Source organism: Amblyraja radiata, chromosome 1 (assembly GCF_010909765.2).
Source record: "Amblyraja radiata isolate CabotCenter1 chromosome 1, sAmbRad1.1.pri, whole genome shotgun sequence".
Taxonomy (NCBI): domain Eukaryota; kingdom Metazoa; phylum Chordata; class Chondrichthyes; order Rajiformes; family Rajidae; genus Amblyraja; species Amblyraja radiata.
The window spans coordinates 2,113,621-2,136,336 of NC_045956.1; the positions used below are offsets into that span (position 1 = coordinate 2,113,621).

The following is a 22,716-nucleotide window of genomic DNA, read 5'->3' on the forward strand; positions in this document are numbered from 1 at the left end:
CTGAATCTGCCATGCTTCTGCCACTCACCCAACCTATCCAAGTCACCCTGCAGCCTCATAGCATCCTCATCACAGTTCATACTGCCACCCAGCTTTGTGTCATCCACAAACTTAGAGATGTCACATTTAATACCTTCATCTAAATCATTAATACATATTGTAAATAACTGGGGTCCCAGCACCGAGCCTTGCAGCACCCCACTAGTCACTGCCTGCCATTCTGAAAAGGACCCGTTAATTCCTACTCTTTGCTTCCTGTCTGCCAACCAGTTCTCCATCCATGTCAATACCCTACCCCCAGTACCATGTCCTCTAATTTTGTACACTAATCTCTTGTGTGGGACCTTGTCAAAGGCTTTTTGAAAGTCCAGATACAACACATCCACTGGCTCTCCCTTATCCATTCTACTTGTTACATCCTCAAAAAATTCCAGAAGATTAATCAAGCATGATTTCCCCTTCATAAATCAATGCTGACTTTGACTGATCCTGTCACTGCTTTCCAAATGCACTGCTATATAACATCTTTAATAATGGACTCGAACATCTTCCCCACTACCGATGTAAGGCTAACTGGTCTATAATTCCCCATTTTCTCTCTCCCTTCTTTCTTAAAAAGTGGAGTTACATTAGCTGGGACAATTTTAAAGGAACAATTTTAAAGACAAAATCATAAATATATATTTTCATGATAGGCCTCAATACTATTCAGTAAGCAAAGGAATCATATAAGGGATTCCTAAAAATCCACGGAGTTATGTGGCAACACACTGGTTCACCATAATATTTGCACAAAAAAAATGGCGCCAGAACGTTCAAGTGCTAATCGATAGTGGTAAATAACTAGTGGATTGCTTAATACAGTTGGTGAAGCAGTGCCTGTGAAGAGAGAATTAGTGAATACTTTGTCTTGCTGAATGAAATTGAAATTGAAATAACTGTCCAGCGATATGGCATGACCCCAACATTTCCTGTTGTCTTTAAATTCAGATATCTAGCACACATGTTGTTTTGTGACTCCACAGTGCATTTCTTTAATATAATCAACCCCTATAAAGTGAGGAATTTAATATGATTGCAAAAAGAGTGCATTTCATTTGTTAAGGCTGCTTCTATCCTGGATTATAACCTTCTCCTGATGGATTTGCTCAAAATTAATAACAGTATACTTTGATGTTATATAGCCATAATACTTTGTTTCTTTTTGGACACGTATATGGGGAAATTATTTCATTATTTGCAAATATGCAAGTTGAAATCCGGTGGCTTGTCTTGTGAAGGATACATTGTTTAATTGCAGAAAGAGTATCATCAACCATGTGCGGCAGAAGTGCATTAGAGACAGGATTTGCAGATAATATACGAGATGTCTACAGTATTACTCCCTTCTTCATGGTTTCATTTGCAGTTGGCCTGATGAAAATGCTACTTTATAACAGAAGCATTATTATGCCATCTAAAGAATACTCTTGGCCCACAAATGTATTAAAAAAAAAACCAATTTGAATTAATGAGTTCCTAATTCATGGCATGGTGCTCCATTGCGAATTGAATTCCACATCACTGCCTATTATTCTGCCAGAAACATAAATGTACCCTTTAATTTAAATATATTCCTTTATTCCTACATTGAACTTTCAACTGTCAGCATTTTTAAGGGATGTCCCACTGAATGTTATGCAAAACCCGAGGTAACTGGTATTTATCCGGCATTAATCTGATCTGGAATATAGTCCCAAACAATGGTGGGTTTACAACTATTGTTGGATGAACAAAATGAAATGCTGAGGTACATCATAAAGTAGTGGAGAATTATTGACCAGCAATATATTGAAGCAGATTTTTGGGTACATTTACACAACCTGTAAATTCCAAGTGGATTTCAAGGCCATTTATTAGATTAACATTGAAGAGATTATTTAAATCCATGTTTAATAAATATGCATTTTCAATTAAACCATATCCCTTTTTAGGCAAGTTGACATGCCATTGAAATGAATGGGTTAGCACATCAGAGTTTACTGGACTATATCTTGCGCTAAACATTATTCCCCTTCTTATGCGTCTGTACACTGTGGATTGTAATCATGTCTAGTCTCTCCGCTGACTGGTTAGCACACAACAAAAAGCTTTTCTCTGTACTTCAGTACACATGGCAATAAACTAAACACTAGATGAGCTACAACTAGCATAAACCCCAAGAGTGAGACCCTGAGTATCCAGCGTTCAGTTCATTACATTATAGAACTCCTGCTACACCCAGTGATAAGTAAATAGGGCAAGAGATCAGGGTTGCCTCCATCTACTCAGCAGTATGTGAGCATTGAAACATGCACTGCAACTGGCCGGCACTTCTACACTGAACCACTAGCTAGCCATCAGCACATCTGTCCAGCTTTTTTTTTTAGTTCTGTTAGTGTTGTCTTTGAACAATCACCAACTTGATTTTCACCTCCACCCAAAATCATAAAATGGGCCAGACTCAAGCAGCTAGATGCAGGAAAAATGTTCCCAATGTTGGGCGAGTCCAGAACCAGGGGCCACAGTCTTAGAATAAAGGGGAGGTCATTTAAGACTGAGGTGAGAAAAAACGTTTTCACCCAGAGAGTTGTGAATTTATGGAATTCCCTGCCACAGAGGGCAGTGGAGGCCAAATCACTGGATGGATTTAAGAGAGAGTTAGATAGAGCTCTAGGGGCTAGTGGAGTCAAGGGATATGGGGAGAATGCAGGCACGGGTTATTGATAGGGGACAATCAGCCATGATCACAATGAATGGCGGAGCTGGTTTGAAGGGCCGAATGGCCTCCTCCTGCACATATTTTCAATGTTTCTATGTTCTATCTGTGGAGAATGAAAAAAGGAGTTGTTGTTACAGGTGGATAACCCAACATCAGAACCAGCCGGTTCTGACACAAACAGGAAAGGCTGGTTATCTGAACTTGTTGAATTCAATATTGTGCTCCAAGGATGCAATGTGCTGGATGGAAGACGTGAAGTTGCCCAAGCTCACTTTGTGCTTTATTAATACAGCACAGGAGGGCAAAGACGGACAGAGGTCTGTTAATTTAAATAATACGAGGCTCAGGTAGTACTTTCGGCTGAACAGACATGACACCCAACTCCAGCTATAACATTAACAATCACAAGAAGGGTCCTGACTCAAAATGTCAGTCATCCATGTTCTCCAGGGATGCTGCCTGACCCGCTGAGTTACTCCAGTGTGTTTTTTCTGCTCTTAGCAAAGCAGCATCTGTAATTTTTTTGGTTTTTAGGTGGTGTTATGTGTGTGGGGGGAGGGTGAAACAGGGCTTTCTGTCTCTCCCTTCGGGGGAATGCGACTTTTTTGTCGTATCCCCCTTCTCTTCCCCCGTCAGCGCTGAGGCCTAATGGCGGAGCTGGCGGCCTCCAACCTGCGACCGACCTCGAGGGTCCGGAGGTAGAGCCAGCCAGGACTCACCAGCGCGAGGCTGGCCGTCTTCGAGCTGTGGCGACGTCCGGGCAGCGGCACGGGAGTGTCTCAGCCCCGCGCCGTCCGCCCTCACCGGAGTGAGGGCGGACGGCGCGGGGCTGAGACACTCCCGTGTGGGCGGCACGGCTACCGGCTGGAAGGTGCTCCCGTGAGGGCGGCCTGGTGCGGGGCTGAGACGTTGCCGTGTGGGCGGCCCGGTGCGGGGCGGAGACGGTGCTCCAGCGGCTGAGGCGGCGGCGACCTGAATCCGGGGCTCGGCCGCGGGCCAGTGGAGGACAATGTCGGGAGCTCGCAGGTCACAGGCTGGTGCCTGTTTTCCGGAGCACCCGTTGCAACAGCTGCGTCCGCTGGACTGGAGGGCAGCAGCTTCGACCACCCCCGGGCCGCGGAGCTTGAACCGCGGGACTGATACCATCGCCCGGTGGGGTATCACCTCGGCGCAGAGAGAGAAGAGGAGGGAAGAGACAGTAACTCTAAGACTTTTGCCTCCATCACAGTGAGGAGGTGTTTGGTGAACTCACTGTGGTGGATGTTAATTTGTGTTTATTGTGTGTTGTTATTATTACATGTATGGCTGCAGGCAACGGCATTTCGTTCAGACAGAAAGGTCTGAATGACAAATAAAGAATTCAATTCAAATTCAATTCAATTCTTTGCTTCTACATTTTAGCAACTGCAGTGTTCTGCATCTCATGGTTGTGGCATTTTGTGTTGCTTCATTTTGCACTCTGGGGCTCACTTTCATCATGTACCACTTCCATTCCTCTAGACAAGATGATTGCCATCAAACATTCACCACCTCATCAGCCACATGCATCACCTGGACAAGATGGTCTCCAGTTTACCGCAGACTTTCTCTTTGATCTCTCCAATATTCCCCTTTCCTGCAAATTAAAACACATTTCTCGCATTTTCAGTTTTGACGAAAGGAAATATTATCCGTGTGTCTCTCTCCACAGATGTTGCCTGTCCTGCTGAGTATCTCTGGGATTTTCCATTTTTATTTCACATTTCCATCTTGCTTATGGATGAAAGGCCATTGGCAACACAACATCAACTGATCCCTTAGAGTTCCATTTCTAATGGGAAATCCGTTACTTTCAGCATGTCAGCTCATGAACAGCTTGGAACAAATGTTTCACATAATTTCTTAATCCACTGCCCCAAGGCTCTGTGTTAATTGCATCTTTATGGTTATTTGACAGTTTTTGGATTTATTGCTACATTGTTAGATCTAATGATTAAACTGTTCTTTTGTTGTTCCCTGCGTAGTTACTTCATAATAAGTTATAGGGGCAGGAGTAGGCCACAATGCCCCTAAAGCAAACTCCACAATTCAATAAAATCACAGTTGACATTATGTTCACATTCCTACTGAATGATTCTCTAGGAGTTTAAATTATATTAATCTCACTCCTGAATGAGAGCAAAGATCACATTTGCACAAGCCTCTAAACCAGTGGTTCCCAACGTGGGGCGTACGCCCCATAGGGGGGCAATTTGATTTTTAAGGTGGGCATCAGGTAAACATATGTAGTTTATGTTTCAGATGTTATTTTGAGTAAATTCCATTTTCTGAGAATTATTTCTTTGTCTGCTCGTGCTAAAATATGGGGGGGGGGGGGCATCAGGATTTTAGAGGTGATTAGGTGGGGCATGGCCAAAAAAAAGTTGGGAACCACTGCTCTAAACACTCCAGCCAGAAGGAACAGTTTTTAGGCATCTAAACTGTCAATCAATTTCGGATTCATATAACAGAAAACAGTACATCACAAGCACAGGCTCTTCTGTCCATGACTAAGATGCCAATTTAAATTGCACATCTACCCGCACATGGTTTATGTCCCTCCATTTCCCCGTGTGTTCATGTATCTGTCCAAATACCTCTTAAACCTTGCTATTACTGGTTATCTGCTTCCACCACTTTCCCCGGCAGCAAATTGTAGGCACAGACCACTCTCTCTGTAAAAAAACGAGTCTTGTAAATCACCTTTTGAACTTGTTTAAGAAGGAACTGCAGATGCTGGAAAATCGAAGGTAGACAAAAGTGCTGGAGAAACTCAGCGGGTGCGGCAGCATCTATGGAGCGAAGGAAATAGGCAACGTTTTTCGGGCCGAAATGTTGCCTATTTCCTTCACTCCATAGACGCTGCTGCACCCGCTGAGTTTCTCCAGCACTTTTGTCTACCACCTTATCGCCTTTCACCTTAAAGCTATGCCTTCTAATATTTTATATTTCTACCCCGAGAAAGAGACTGACTATCTACCCTATAATTCCTCTAATAATATTATTTACTTCTATCAGCTGAATGAAAATTTGTACTCTGTGCAGCTTTTCAGGCACAATAGAGACAATTACAACAATAAATATGCAAACAAAATTATCAAGTATTTTTTGTGATAGTGCAAAATCTAAAGTACATAGAGCAACCATAGTAGTTCCTGTACCTTCCTTTTCAACTGAATCCTTGAGTTCTTCATTGGCAAACATTGTAGATCAGTAACATCTCTTCCTCAATGACCATCAACACAATTGCACCTCAAGGCAGTGCACTAAGCCCCCTGTGTTAAGGTTCACTTCTTAATAAACAGACAACCCACAAAAAGGCTAGTTAGAACAACTCAAGCTTTACTGATCATCAGTCGGGAAGTGACGGGGATACACCAGTCAAGTAAGCAACACAGACACTTGACTTCCCCTCTGCCATCAATTCAATGAACAAAGAATTACATGATGTTTTATACTGTGTGGTTGTCACTTAGTCACATTCCAAAGATGGTAGTCATGGTCAGAGACACAGTTAATACACATTACCACAGGATGTGCCTGAGCTTGTCTCTTGTCAATTAGTAGACACATTTCAAAGGCATCTTATCAGTTAGTACTTTCAAGACAAAACATCTCAAAGGCATCGGTCATTGTCTCAATGTACAGCAACCTGAGGCAAGCCCGGGCTTGTCTCTCTCACTCTCTTATCAATCCAATGATAAAAGGCCTGCTTGAGATGAAATATAAGATATAACATAGTCCAGGATTCCATTATATATCTTTTATATATTTAAAAGCATTTAATGTTTTCACCTGTTCCACTTCTCACATCCATGACTGTGACTAAGCACTGCTCGAATGCCATCAATAAATTCACTGATAACACACTGTGGTAAGCCGAATAACCAGTGATGATGAGTCAGCACACTGGAAGGAGGGAGACAGAACACCTGGTTGAGCGTCGCTGTAACAGAAACCTCTCACTCAATGTCAACAAGACCAAGGAACTATTGTTGACTTCAGAAAGGGGAAGTCGAGAGACCATGCACTAGTTTGCATTGGTGGGTCAATGGTGGAGAGAGTCCTGGATGTTAACAGTTTGAATGGCCTGCGCTGGATCCAGCACATAGATTTAATCAGGAAGAAGGCAAACCAGTGACTCTACTTTCTTAGAAGTTTGAAGACATTCAGTATGTCTCCAAATACTCTAACAGATACTTTCTACAGATGCACTGTAGAAAGTATCCTCATTGTTTGCATCATGGCAACTTCAACACACAGGAATGCATGAGGCTGCAGAGTGTGATAGACTCAGGCCAGTCCATCACAGGCCCAGCCCTCCTCTCCATCTAAAGCATCCGCATGAGATGCTGCCTCAAGAAAGCCATCATCAAAGATCCCCTCAATCCAGATCATGTGCTCTTCTCAGTGCTACCGTCAAGCAGGATATCCAGATGACTGAAGTCCCACATCCTGCAGATATCAGGTTCTTGAACCAACCCCCACAACTAGAATCCAACTTCAACAACAAATCACCACAGTCCACATTGTGCAATACCATGGAGTTTTTATTCCAATTATGTTTTTGCACTAATACCTTGTTTCTTCCTCAGCCTTCTTTCTTTTAGAAATGTTCTGGGTAATTCATGCATTATTTATGTTTAATATGTTGTGCGTTTGTCCAAGTCAATGTGCCAGTAATACTGCTGCAAGATTTTTCGATGTACCTGGACCATACCGGACTTAAGCACACGATAATAAACTCGAATTGATTTGAGCTTCAGCTGTCATTAGATTGATGACAAGGCACATATTGGCAAACAATATAAGAAAGGGGGTGCTTTGGGTCAGATCTTGCTAATAACTCTGAGAGTAACAGGCTGAGAATAACCATTCTCTTGATTAGCTTGGGAACAGCAGGCCAGGTACAACATATGTAGAATAGATCAGGTAGATGCACAGAGTCTCTTGTCCAGAACAGGGAAATCAAGAATTAGAGGACATATGTTTAAGGTGAGGGGGGAAAGATTCAAAAGGTACCCAAGGGGTAACTTTTTCCAGCAGAGGGTAGCAGGTGTATGCAACGAGTTGCAATAGGAGATAGTTGAAGCAGGTATTATTGCAATGTTTAAGGAAATGTAGACAGGTACATAGCTAGGACAGAGTTAGAGTTAAAAACAGACAGGGGGAACAAGTGTAGATGGGACATGTTGGCCAGTGTGGGCACATTGGGCCGAAGGGCCTGCTCCCGTACTGCAAGACTCTATGATTCTAGATGCAATGCTATATTTGTATTTGAAGGAAGTGACAGATCTCAGTGAGTGAGAATGCAGTTTCAATATCAGCTCTTCATTGAGGGTGGCACAGTGGCACAGTTGCTATCTCACAGTGCCTGACCCCAGGGTTAAAACTTGGCCTCAGGTGATGTGTGGAGTTTGCACGTTCTTCTTGTGATCACGAGGGTTTCCAATCGGTGCTCCAGTTTGCTCCCACATCCCAAGGACTTGTGGGTTTGTCGCTTATTTGGCCTCTATAAATTCCTCCTCCTAGTGTGTAAGGAGGGGAGGCAAAAGCGGGATAACATAGAACTAGTGTGATTGGGTGATCGATGGTCTGTCGCTTAAATGGCCTTTCTAAATTGTCCCTAGTGTGTAGTAGAGTGATTGAATCTGGGGTTAGTTGATGAGAATGTGGAGAGAATTATAAATGGGATTAATGTAGAATTAGATTAAAGTGGCCAGTTGATGGTCATTGCAAACTTGATAGGCTGACAGATCTGTTTCCAGTTGTCTCAATGTTGTATCATGTATTCCATGACTATAAGGAATGCAACATTCCCACTGATTCTTGGGAATATCTGGCCCATCAGTGCTCAAAGTAGAAAAGGAGCATTTAACATCAGAGAATAACCCTGGATGAGCAGCAGAAGGCGTACACGTGCTGCCCATCTACTCAGTCCCTCTTGACCTGTCTGTGGAAAAGTCTATTATTCCCACATTGGCCTCACCAGCTGCTTCAGAATCCACAAAACTGGAGAAGCTGGACATTCTTCGCCCTAAAGATTGCCAAAGAGAAAGGATTATAATTTCATGGAAAACATAGGTAGTAAAACCTGAATATTCTGGAGTAAACAGCAACTTTCATTTTACAGGCCAGTGGAGAGGAAAACCACAATAAAGAGAAATCTGTACTACACTAACACTTACATCATTTGGAGGTGTATTATGGTGAAAGAAATGTTAGGGTAAACAAACTCCCACCAAAAGATTTGCAGGTAAATTTCCTGATGGGCACTAGGACATCCAGAAATGCACAAATCTCTCTCTACACCTTAGTTTAAATCAATTTTCAACTTTTATTCTGAAATGATGTTTTGCAATAAATTTCCAAGCCAATATTTTTAGATTGGTTTAAAATTGTAACAAAGTTTTCGAACAATTATTTAGATAAAGACTAAAATTAATGTTATTTTATTTTTTAAAAAGACCAAATTTAATTATGAACCATTATACAAAAAGTTTAATTGGTAAATTACATACAAGGAATTTATTCATTTGAAAATCTTTGTAGTGGCCATTTGGCTTAACTCAGTATGTTATAAATTATGGCTATTTGCCTTCAAATTTTGTCTGCCTGTAATTATCTGGGTGGGATTTATTACGTAGTTGGGGGCATGTTTGAGGCTGGGATTCTTGCGCAGAAGCTAGTTAGTTTTTAGTTTAGTTGAAGAAGGATGGGAGGGATGGCATAGCTTTCGACCATGTCGGAGCTTTGGACCATGTTGGAGTTTGACCATGCATGAGTTTGACCATGCATGAGTTTGACCACGAGTAAGATCAAAATGTACTTAAACAAGAAGAAGTTTGGATGAATATCTCACTGTTTTTACTACGACCATAAAGAAACTATTAATCAAGAGACTGTGTTTTGAAGATTTATCTTTGGATGGCTTTGAATGTCTCTTGGAGAGCTCCCATGCGTAAACGAGGCTATCTCCTTACTCCTTTGTCTTCAACATAAAGCTAGTGGAAGAAATTCCTTGAACGATATAATAATCTGCCACCACAATCTTTATTCAACAATATAAAAGTTATTTGTCTTAGTATGTGCAAAAGAACATTAACAAAGCCAATGCATTATTTTTTTAGTATTTTAACAAATCGCCTAAATCAAGACATGATTCATTTGAAGTTACAACTCTATTAGCATGGATATTATTGGGCAAATAATTTTACAAACAGCACAAGTTTTAATTTTATCCAGGTATTTACTGTTATACATCATATCCACCATAATCACAAAAGAAAGAGATATAGAATATTCCAGACTGTGGAATCTTGAAGAAAAAACAAATTGCTGAAGGAACGCAGCAGGTCAGGCTATGTTGTGGCGTCAGCTGATACACAGACCACTTATGGTCGAACCCTCGTCAGTAACGACGAGGGCTGACACGTGACGTCACGGCCTAGGGGGAATGTCCTGCTACTTAAGCTCATCTCACCTTGAGACCTGGGGGTCAACAGGTAGCTGAGCCTGAGAGAACAACCTCGCTCAGCCACAGCAGCAATGATAATTACGTTAGTGGACCAACTTAACATGTAACACCTGAGTGAAACTACTGTTTGAACCTGCCTGACGTCTGGCCTCATTCACCACGTTTGGTACCGCTACAACGTCAATGATGGGAAATGATGGAAGATATTCCAGGTCAGGACCCTTCTTCAAACTGCTCGGTCTGAAGAAGGATCCCAACCCAAAATGTTATCTGTCCAGTCCCTCCACAGGTGCAGTCTGATCCACTGAGTTCCCCCAACACATTGTTTTTGCCCACAACACAAATCAATAGTTAAATAAATATTAATTAATGGATGCAACTGGGCCCCTTTTCAATCCTCCAACTTGAGAATCAAACAGTTAGTTATTTTAGTTTGATATAGAATCTTATTTATGTACCTAATTTAATACCATTCAATCATGAGCCAACATAAATGCAATATTTATCAATGTTGCTGCTTCTCTGAATAACTGCAGAAATTATGTTTTTTTAATATGATTTCAATGAAGGAGTTGAATTATTGGTTGAATCCTGCAATACTATATAAATAAGGCTCAAATGTTAGGTGGCATTTGTGCTAGTTACATTTTGAATAACTTTGCAGGGAAAGTATATATTAATATCTTAAAATTTGTAACAAAGTCAATTTTAAAATGCTAAAGTATGTGGGTTTATGTGCCTTTCAAACTACAACATTGGTAACTGTATTTCCAGTTCAAATTCACCTACAATCTAAAGAACATTAATGGGATAATAAATCAAACACATCATTTCCTAATCAGCGTCCTTCCCCTTCACATTATTTCTCTACTTGCACTGTCACATCTACTCTTTGTTGCTCTTCCCTCTCATTATTAAGCTTAAAATATACCTGCATTGCTGAACAACCTGAAAATTATTTCCTGTTGGACCAGATCTCATTGGGTCATAATGTAAATGATATATAGTGGGTCAAACAGCGACATCCTGGATTTCTATGCATATGCTGTCAACTGCACAAGTTCTCGGCATGAGGTTCGGATGTGACTTTATAGAGGTGTATAAAATCATGAGAGGCAGAGAAAAGGTATTTTTCCAGTGGTAGTCTTTTTGCCTAGGGTTATGGAGTGCAGAACAAGAAGGCAGAGTTAAGGTGAGAGAGGAAAGATTTGAAAGAGACTCGAAGGGCAATTTCTTCAGACAGGAGGGCAGTGTAGACATGGAACACGCTACAAGAGATGCTGAAAAACATAGAATTGTGACATTTTAAAGACATCTAGACAGGTAATGGATAGGAAAGGTTTAGAATGTTATAGACCTAATGCAGCTAAGTAGCACAAACTCAATGATAAAACCTAATGGGCACGGTTGAGTTAGTCCAAAGGGCCTGTTTGCCTTCTGTACGACTGTGCCCATCAGGAAAAAATGAATACGCTGTATATTTTACACTTCAAAGGAAGAAGTATGAGAATGACCAAATAGAACTATGAATGGTTTTGGCAAGTGGCAGTTTCCACTTGAGCAATTATGGACAAATAAAATCAAAGTGGAAATCAAAGCCTGAAGAAGGGTCTCGACCCGAAATGTCACCCATTCCTTCTCGCCAGAGATGCTGCCTGCCCCGCTGAGTTACTCCAGCTTTTTTTTCCGCCTATCCTCAGTTTAAACCAGCATCTGCAGTTCCTTCTTACACAAAAGTCAAAGTGAGAATGCTTTAGAATGTTTTTGCCCAGAGAGTAGTGATGGTGTATAATTCACACAGAGAGTATAGGTTTGTTTAAAGCAAATCTGGATGTGTCTTTGAAATAAATAGAGATTTAAAATAATAGATTTTGATGAAACGGAGTCAGAGGATGCTCGAGTGGAGCAAGAATGCCACCAAAGATTAATTTGCACAAATGACCTGCTTCTTGCTGCTTTGTTTATAAAGAATTGTTTCTAGAATTTAGAAGATTGAGGGGGGATCTTATAGAAACGTACAAAATTCTTAAGGGGTTGGACAGGCTAGATGCAGGAAGATTATTCCCGATGTTGGGGAAGTCCAGAACTAGGGGTCACAGTTTAAGGATAAGGAGGAAATCTTTTAGGACCGAGATGAGAAAAACATTTTTCACACAGAGAGTGGTGAATCTGTGGAATTCTCTGCCACAGAAGGTAGTTGAGGCCAGTTCATTAGCTATATTTAAGGGGGAGTTAGATGTGGCCCTTGTGGCTAATGGGATCAGGGGGTATGGAGAGAAGGCAGGGATGGGATACTGAGTTGGATGATCAGCCATGATCATATTGAATGGCGGTGCAGGCTCGAAGGGCCGAATGGCCTACTCCTGCACCTATTTTCTATGTTTCTATGTTTCTAAAATCCAATTACATGAACTGCAAATAGATTAGTATCATCCAAAAACCTATGAACAAATGGACTAAACTGACAGGCAAGCAGGACCATAATGGTTCTAAATAAGAAAGACAAATTATTAAAGACAAAATAATGGGGCTTCAAAGAAAAGTTACATTTTTAAATTAATCCTACAACATTAATGAAACTGACAAAAGAAAGAAAAACTCATGATGCACTACACTAAATAAAATAATTAGAAGATGATGCTACAATTAAGCTAATTTACATATCAATCATCTGGGGAAACATTGAATGTGATTTATCTGCAAATTACTCTGCTTCTTTCTACAATTTAAAAAAATACATAGTTTGGTTCCAACCAAGAACTTGCATTTGTTATATATGAATATTTCAGTGGGATACAGTAATCATCAACATGATGTCAGTGGAGTTCCAAGCTTACATGATTAGTCATCTTGTTAAATGTTGAGTCAACTATTCATTTACACACACCAGCAATTGCGGAAAGCTAAAAAGACTAAGGTGGCCTATCTGACATATAGCATTCAATAATTTTAGACAACAAGCCTTTCAGATGACCAACCAGTTCCAATGCAAGCACATTCAGCTGCTATGTTAGCTCAATCTTTTTCCTCTCTCCATGGATGCTACCTCATCCGGTCAGAACTCTGGCAAGCACTACCTACGACATAGACACAAAAAGCTGGAGTAACTCAGTGGGACAGGCAGCATCTCTGGAGAGAAGGAATGGGTGACATTTCGGGTCGAGACTGGTCTCCAGAGATTCTGCCTGCCCCGCTGAGTTACTCCAGTTTTTTGTGTCTGTCTTCAGTTTAAACCAGCATCTGCAGTTCCTTCTTACACACTACATATTGCATGCCACATTTCCAGCATGCTTTTTCCCAGTAATTCCTTTCATTCATGCTCCTCTTTATACTTGCAATCGATCTCTTATGATTAACTAGCATTCAGCTCCTCTTCTTATAGACAATCAATACAATACAATCAGTTTTATTCATCACTTGCCCATAATGTGCGAGTGAAATGAATTTGCCAGCAGCGGTACAATGAAAAAAGAACACACAAAAACACACTAAAAATTTAACATAGAGCACTGAAAACTATGGTGTCACCCGGAAATCTTTTCTCACTACTTTATCGCAAACATTCTCCCTGCACCTTCCCCTCTCTGCAACATAAAACACATTTGTTTGCATACTTTCACAAGTTAATTTCATTTATTTATTGACATGATGATTGACTGCTGAGTACTTTGTGGGACGACAGATGGCACAATGGGCTAAGTGTTCGGTTGGCGACCGGAAGGTAGCCGGTTCGAATCCCGCTTGGAGTGCATACTGTCGTTGTGTCCTTGGGCAAGACACTTCACCTACCTTTGCATGTGTGTGAATGTGTGTGAGTGATTGGTGGTGGTCGGAGGGGCCGTAGGCGCAGATTAGCAGCCACGCTTCCGTCAGTCTGCCCCAGGGCAGCTGTGGCTACAGAAGTAGCTTACCACCACCGAGTGTGACTGAGGAGTGAATGAATAATGCGATATAAAGCGCCTTGAGTATTCTAGAAAGGCGCTATATAAATCCCATCCATTATTATTATTATTACTTTTATCTTGTTTTTAATACAGATTTCCAGCATTCATGCTGTTTCTGCTTCTTGAGTAACAAGTGAATATTTCAGCAAGCAATCAATCCTATACCCTTTGAAAATCACACAGATTCCAACCTTTTATGGATTCAAAATAAATCTATTTAATCTGCCAATGGGAAAAGTTCCAAAAATGTTTCCTAACGCACCCAAAAAAAGCTCCAGAAATGTTGTTATTTACATTCTTCACAATGGATCACTAAACATCTCTGATGTTTCCAATGATACTTGGATCACACTAAATGTTATTCTTCCAAGTACACATTGAATTCCTATTCCATTTCCCTAGACACATTTTATTCAGTTCTCTTTTGAATGAGATGTATTTATATTGCATCTGCTGCTTTTGATGGGGGACATTCTTGACACAAAGTCTGATTTATGTTATATTTTACCATTTGACTTTAAATTAGTATCTTTTATCTCTGCATCCACATATTTCATACATCTTCTCCAATAAAAATGATAAACACAACACATAAAATAGTACATCATTGGAACAGGCCCTTCAGCCCACAATCTTCTTCTTTCGTGTCCTGATGCTATATAGTGGCTCAATAGATAATAGACAATAGACAATAGGTACAGGAGCAGGCCATTTGGCCCTTCGAGCCAGCACCACCATTCAATCTGATCATGGCTCACCACTGCTGTACATATTGTTGCACTATTGGAGTGTTAAGTGCAAGGTCTGCAGTAGTACATGGATTATCTAGCAATGGGCATTGCAGTCGGTGTTGCATTGTCTGGGTCTGTGTGCCACAGCCACAGGTTGTTGTACCCTCGATGTAGCCCTGTTTGTTCATTGTCACCCTTGACTGCCCAAGGGTGACACCTTATAGCAAAAGGATTTGAGTATAGGAGCAGGGAGCAGGCCCTGTACAACTGCAGTTGTACAGGGCCTTGGTGAGGCCACACCTGGAGTGTTGTGTACAGTTTTGGTCTCCAAATCCGAGGAAAGACATAGAGGGAGTACAGAGAAGGTTCACCAGACTGATTCCTGGGATGTCAGGACATTCTTATGAAGAAAGACTGGATAGACTCGGCTTGTACTCGCTAGAATTTAGGAGATTGAGGGGGGAACGTATAGAAACATACAAAATTCTTAAGGGGTTGGACAGGCTAGATGCAGGAAGATTGTTCCCGATGTTGGGGAAGTCCAGGACAAGGGGTCACAGTTTAAGAATAAAGGGGAAATCCTTTAGGACCGAGATGAGAAAAACATTTTTCACAGAGAGAGTGATGAATCTCTGGAACTCTCTGCCACAGAAGGTAGTTGAGGCCAGTTCATTGGCTATATTTAAGAGGGAGTTAGATGTGGCCCTTGTGGCTAAAGGGATCAGGGGGTATGGAGAGAAGGCAGGTACAGGATACTGAGTTGGATGATCAGCCATGATCATATTGAATGGCGGTGCAGGCTCGAAGGGCCGAATGGCCTACTCCTGCACCTATTTTCTATGTTTCTATGTTTCTAACCCTGGTTCGCAGTCACAATGGCATCATGTTTGCCACAATGATTGTGCCAAGACCAACTCTTATCTGCCTGCACATAATCCATATTCCACCAATCCCTTGCACCTCCATGGGCCTATCCAAAAGTCTTCTAATTACTGCTATTGTATGTGCTGCCACCACCACCCCTGGTAGAGCATTTCAGATCCTCACCACTGACTAGTGCAAAAAAAAACACACACAAAAAAAAACAAAAAAAAAACCCTTGCCCTACACATCTCCTTTAAATGTTGCTTCTCTCACCTTATTCAAGAGAGTATTTGATATTTCCATCCTGGGAAAAAAAGGTTCTGACTGTCTACCCTATCAATGCCTCTCATAATTTTATATACTTCCATTGCGTCTCCCTTTAACCTCTGATGTTCCAAGAAAAACAAGTCTATCCAACCTCTCCCTGTAGCTTGTACCCCCTCCTACAGGCATCATTCTGGTAAACCTCCTCTACATCCTCTCCAAAGCTTCCATATCCTCCCTGCAAAGGGGCAACCAGAACTGCGCATTATACTACAAAAACAAGATGTTCTGAAAATTAAGATTCAAGATAGTTGATTGTCATGTGTTCCTGATAGGACAATGAAATTCTTGCTTTGCTTCAGCACAACAAAACATAGTAAGCCCTCCCTTCACCACCTCCAGTTTAAATTCCATTTGGAATATTTTGGACGACCAAGAAACCAAGAACCAAGATCAGTGTGTCCATATACCATTATATAAATATATACACACATGAATAAATAAACTGATAAAGAGCAAATTTAAGTATGAACCATTATACAAAAAGTTTAATTGGTAAATTACATACAAGGAATTTATTCATTTGAAAATCTTTGTAGTGGCCATTTGGCTTAACTCAGTATGTTATAAATTATGGCTATTTGCCTTCAAATTTTGTCTGCCTGTAATTATCTGGGTGGGATTTATTACGTAGTTGGGGGCATGTTTGAGGCTGGGATTCTTGCGCAGAAGCTAGTTAGTTTTTAGTTTAGTTGAAGAAGCAAGGGAGGGTTGGCATAACTTTCGACCATGTCGGAGCTTTGGACCATGTTGGAGTTTGACCATGCACGAGTTTGACCATGCACGAGTCAAGATCAGTGTGTCCATATACCATTATATAAATATATACACACATGAATAAATAAACTGATAAAGAGCAAATAACAGATAATGGACTATTAATGTTCAGAGTTTTGTCCGAGCCAGGTTTAATAGCCTGATGGCTGTGGGGAAGTAGCTATTCCTGAACCTGCTCGTTGCAGTCTTCAGGCTCCTGTACCTTCTACCTGAAGGTAGCAGGGAGATGAGTGCGCGGCCAGGATGGTGTGGGTCCTTGATGATACTGCCAGCCTTTTTGAGGCAGCGACTGTGATAAATCCCCTCGATGGAAGGAAGGTCAGAGCCGATGATGGACTGGGCAGTGTTTACTACTTTTTGTAGTCTTTTCCTCTCCAGGGCGCTCAAGTTGCCCTGGAGAGGAGATCTTTCCCCAGAATTGATTCCATAGTCACAGGTCTATTCCACTGCATCTCAACTGAATATTTCCCACATCTTGCTCACGAATACAAAGGGGGTGGTCAATTCCAGCGGAAGGATTTAATAATTGAGAAAATGTTTTTTTCTCTCCATGGAAGCTGCTTGACCTGCAGAATATGTTCGGTTTTCATTTCAGACTTCCAGTATCCAGCAATCTTTGCTTTTCAAAATTAAAGCTTAAACTGCTTTACTTATTTGTGAAAAATATTGCAGGTTTAACAGTATGATAAATTATTTGTGGGTAAAGGAACATTTCATATCTTCACTGATACTATATTATTGTCTACCAGTTACATCATGAATAGACAACAAGACTGATGCAAGGACCAAATCAAGAACCCCATTCTATTAGTCTGTAATTTAGAAAGTTAAATACTGATTTCGATTCTGAAATAATGTTGTACAATTTCCCATCGATGTGAAGCTAATTGTGCCAGCAATTGTGAACCAATGTAAACAGTTAGAAACATAGACAATAGGTGCAGGTGTAGGCCATTTGGTTCTTCGAGCCAGCACCGCCATTCAATGTGATCATGGCTGATCATCCACAATCAGTACCCCGTTCCTGCTTTCTCCCCATATCCCATATATCAGCACATGTGATATGTTAGCAAATATTAAATTAAAATTGCAAAGATAGTTTATTTGTTACATGATAGAGCTTGTGATAATATTTTAAATTGTCTGAGCAATCAAGAAGACATTGTCATGAATTCTACCCCCCGACATCATTCTAATCAAAGACAGAGGTACTGCGAAACACTTCCACAAGGAAAATTCACGTTTTCTGCTGAAATTATGGGTAATAATTTCATCAACTTAAAGATGACAAAATAATTTGAACTTAACCTTGATGTCTTCTCCATTTAGTCGTCGATTTCCTAGTTTTCAAAACGCCTTCCTTTTCAAAATAGAAGGAAGTACTTTGTGCGAACGAGGACAGTTCAGCCGAGTTGAATTTCATTTCATTTCATCACTATTGAAATGGAAGAAGATAGACTTAATGTAACAGTCAACAAAGCAAGATCCGTATCAATGAATACATACAAAATAAATGAATAAATCAAAATAATTCCCCAATGAAAATATTCTCACTCTAGAAAAATTAAAGTCATCTTTAGCCTTTTCTTGAAAATGATTTATTTAATTGACACTATGGCAGTCTGAGTTACAGAAACTGTGAAAGATCCCCAAACACTGTGCATTGAAAAATATACAGAAAAATAGAGCAAAAATTCAGGATTTTCAAATATATCCAGGTAAATGTAATTTGCAATACATTTACCTATTTCATTCTGGAATTTCATCACTTCTCACGCTAGCTAATGCTGAGGTACATTTTAAACATGATATCAGCTTTCTTGCTTAAGGGCCTGTCCCACGAGCATGCGACCTGCATGCGGCAAGCGCGACCAAATCGGAAGCAGTGGGCCACGCGGAGGTCGAGTGATCCCCGTACAGGGCCGGTCCCACCAGCATGCGCCTGCATGCGGCGAGCGCAACCAACCCGGAAGCGTTGGCCGCGCGGAGGTCGAGTGAGTGACGTGAAGTTCGAGCAAAGTCCGCGGGAAGTTCGCGCGTGACGTACGGCGTCAAGATGCTGCGCATGACCGTTGAACACGGTCAGTTTTTCGGAGCCCCGCGCGATGTCGGGACCAGCTCCACACAACTCCATACGGCTCCGGCGATCGAAGTGGGACCGGCCCCGCGAGGCCGTACTTCTCAAGCGACCATGTTAGGTCGCGCTTGCCGCATGGAGTCACATGCTCGTGAGACAGGCCCTTAACATGTCACCCAGAGCTTAATGCCAGATGGCCATCAAACTATTGGTGGGAGAGGCCAATGCTGACTCTCACATTATAACCCATAAAATGTCCATCTAATAACACTCAGGAGCAGAATGGCAACTGCCTGAGATTATTAAGGCTAATTGCATCACTCCTTATTGCTAACCAAGGCAGACTAGAGATTAATGCGTGCAGCCGGCTATTCCTCGTGTATCTAATCCTGTAGTGGTTGACCACAATGTAATTAAACATATCTCTCTCAAATGTAAGTATTTTGAATACTACCATCATTAAAGAGTTAATACAATTCCAAATTATGTAACAAGTAGACACAAGTAGTTCAACTAGTTATTGCTACCAACCTGTGTTTTAAAATATATATATACAATTTTGAAATGAGAATAATCCTGACAAGGTCACATTCAAATCTCACTTCAAATGTGCTTATAAATGCAGAGTAGAAATATGTCCTCTCTTAAGCGATGGGCATGTAGAGTTTCAAAGGCAGAGTTTAATATTCATTGATAACAACATTGCACATTTTGGTGTATGCAACATAAGGCAAATTTTTACAAGTGGTGCTAGCTCTCATTTTCCAACTGCAGTAGTCCTCTTGTAGAGCCTTGTAGAGAAAAGGGCATTTTGCAGTGGTGAAGGAAGAGCTGTGTATTTTGGAAGGAGATAGGCATTTTATAATCTCACAGTTGTTTAGATAGATTTTACTTTAGAGATACAGGCCCTTTGGCCCACTGAGTCTACACTGACCGGCATTCACCACACATTAACACTATACCACACACTCTAGGGACAAATTTACATTTACTCCAAGCCAATCAACTTACAAACCTGGAAGTCTTTGCCGTGTGGGAAGAAGCCGAAGATCTCAGAGAAAACTCGCGCAGGTCACGAGAAGAATGTACAAACTCCGCGCAGACAAGCATCCGTAGTCAGGATCGAACCCGGGTCTCTGTCGATGTAAGGCTCTACGCCACTGAGCCATCACCTTCCTTTTAGCTTCCCCACTACTGATGCAAGGTCCACCAGTGTATAATTTCTGGATTGTTGCTGCTTCAATCAAAGGAACAATAGTAGCTACTCTCCAGTCCAGCTAGAGAGGATACAAAGTTCTTCATGAAGGTCCCAGCCATCAACTCTTTTGCCTTTCTCAATAACCTTGGATAAATCCCATCAGTCTCAAGGGGTTTAATCAATCCTAATGCTCAATTCCAGACGCACAAAAAGAAAATGTACCCGGTACTGTTGTTAAAACCTCCATGATTGATGTTTCATAGTATAAACCCTATCAAAGGAATGTAAATCTAGCCTAATTCACATTAATGCAAGTGGCAATGAATGATTGCAAGAAGAAACAGCTAACATTTTGCAGTCTTTCAAAATCTTTTTCATTACTTTCAGTGCAATTAAACCGGCTTTCTTAACAATAGGCTTTGAAACGATAACTTAACAGCATAACCTAAATTTGATGTTCAGAAGCAATCTGCCTAAATCATAACACCAAGTAAACTTAACTTGCCGGTAGTCAGGTCTGGTTTGGTCACAGGAATATTATCAAAGAAATGCTTGTAGAACAAATACTTAAGACACAACTTATTATAATAGGTGGAGTCAAACAGGTTCAGAAGCATTAAGGGCCTGTCCCACGAGCATGCGACTCCATGCGGCAAGTGCGACTTAAAGCCCGCAGCTGCCTCGACGGCGTACGCACGGAGGTCGAGTGAGTGACGTGAAGTTTGAGCGAAGTCCGACGGGCGTACGGCGACGAGGCGGTGCGTACGGCGTCGAGGCGGCTGCGGGCCGGCAGGTCGTTGCCACGCGGAATTTTTGAACCCGGTCAGTTTTTCGGAGCCTCGCGCGATGTCGGGACCAGCTCCACACAACTCCATACGGCTCCGGTGATCGAAGTGGGACCGGCCCCGCGAGGTGGTACGGCTCAAGCGACCAAGTTAGGTCACGCTTGCCGCATGCAAGCGCATGCTGGTGGGACCGGCCCTTTAGGTTGCGCTTGCCGCATGGAGTCGCATGCTCGTGGGACAGGCCCTTAACAATTCTATTTTCGTAGGCATCTACCAGCTCAGAATATCCTAAATTCCAAATTCTAAGCTCAAATTCCACAATCCAAATATTTTAAACAGTATCTTAGCAACAAACAATGTTTCACTTTCATCAGTATTCACTAACGCTATTTTAATACCTGGTGCTTAACAGACTATAACTACTTCAATGGACTTATGAAACTACATTGGAAGAAAGTATCTTCCAATGATCAAGTTCTATGAGATTTTGCATTCTGTCAATCTATTAGAATGCCATCTGACTTTCAAAAGCAATCCAGTCTCCAAATTTACCATTTAAAATGTCAAAAAATAATTTGGAATGAAAAGGAAATACCATAGGAAGCTGCTATTTGGCCCACCAAAACTGTTCAATTCTTTCGGAGTACCATCCATCCCACAATCCTGTTCTTGGAAAGAACAGAACATATTTCTGTTCTTTCTAAGAATTATTTTCTAATAATTTGCAATTCCTCTACCTGTAAGTCTGATTGGAGACTATAGTTAGAGGTGGGAGGAAGAGCTGAGATCTGAAAGGATCTGAAGATCCAGGGCATGGCTCCTTCAATGACGAAGAGCAAGGTCAGAGGGGTGGATAGTTGGGAAGAGGATGCCGTGAAGTGTGACAGATCCAGGGTAAATATGGGACTTCCTTTGTAAAAGTACCAACGCAGCAATGTGAACAAAATCCTGCTTTCCGGGAGTAACCGACGATGCTCGCCATATTGTTCCATTATTACTTGGGAATAATAATGCATCTTGTATGGCTGACACTGTACACATGGAGCACAGGAGTGGCTCATGTTTTTAAGCACCTACTGTAAGTATCTTCAACATTCTAAGTTTATAAGCATCTTTAAGGGCCTGTCCCACTTACGTGTCCTTGGCACGCAAATTACACGACCTCGTGGTCGCGTTGAGCTGCGACAGTCCCGCGAAGGTCGGGCGCGATTTCATGCGTACGCACAGCCGTCTGGAGCGCGTGACGTCATTTGAAGATGGACACAAAGCTGGAGTAACTCAGCAGGACCGGCAGCATCGCTGGAGAGAAGGAATAGGCGACGTTTCGTGTCGAGACTCTTCTTCAGTCTTAAAAGAAGGGTCTTGACCCGAAACATCACCCATTCCTTCTCTCCAGAAATGCTGTCGATCCCGCTGAGTTACTCCAGCATTTTGTGTCTATCTTCAAATTTCTTGGCCCCACTCTGGGAATAGAAGTGGGGGCGGATCCGGACCGCAACGGCCGTGAGCCCCAGGCCGAGTCCCGCGATCGTTTGCCTGCTTCTGCTGTTGAAGGTGAGACGTTGCGTCGCGCCAGGGTCTTGGGCCTGTCCCACTTTGGCCGTCAGTTCCGCGACAGGCCGTTGGCGCGAGAAGATTCCGTTCACTACAAAAATTTCGGAGCCCCGCGCGATGTCACGCACAACTACATACCCCTCCACATATGATGCCCGTGCGCCTCAACGCGTGCCAAGGACACGCAAGTGGGACAGGCCTTTAGTTTGAAGAAGGGTCTCGACTCA

The 22,716-nt window shown here is 41.8% G+C and overlaps 1 protein-coding gene across 3 annotated transcripts in view; it reads right to left on the reverse strand.

Moving 5' to 3' along the window:
* Positions 1 to 18,306, reverse strand: part of inpp4b (inositol polyphosphate-4-phosphatase type II B) — a 589,015-nt gene extending 570,709 nt beyond the window's left edge. For all 3 annotated transcript variants that reach the window (XM_033050984.1, XM_033050903.1, XM_033012170.1), the window contains exon 1: positions 18,184 to 18,306. In XM_033050984.1, coding sequence (XP_032906875.1) covers positions 18,184 to 18,298 — 115 coding nt within the window. In that variant the 5' untranslated portion in view covers positions 18,299 to 18,306. The remainder of the gene's footprint in view (positions 1 to 18,183) is intronic.
* Positions 18,307 to 22,716: the final 4,410 nt, after the last annotated feature.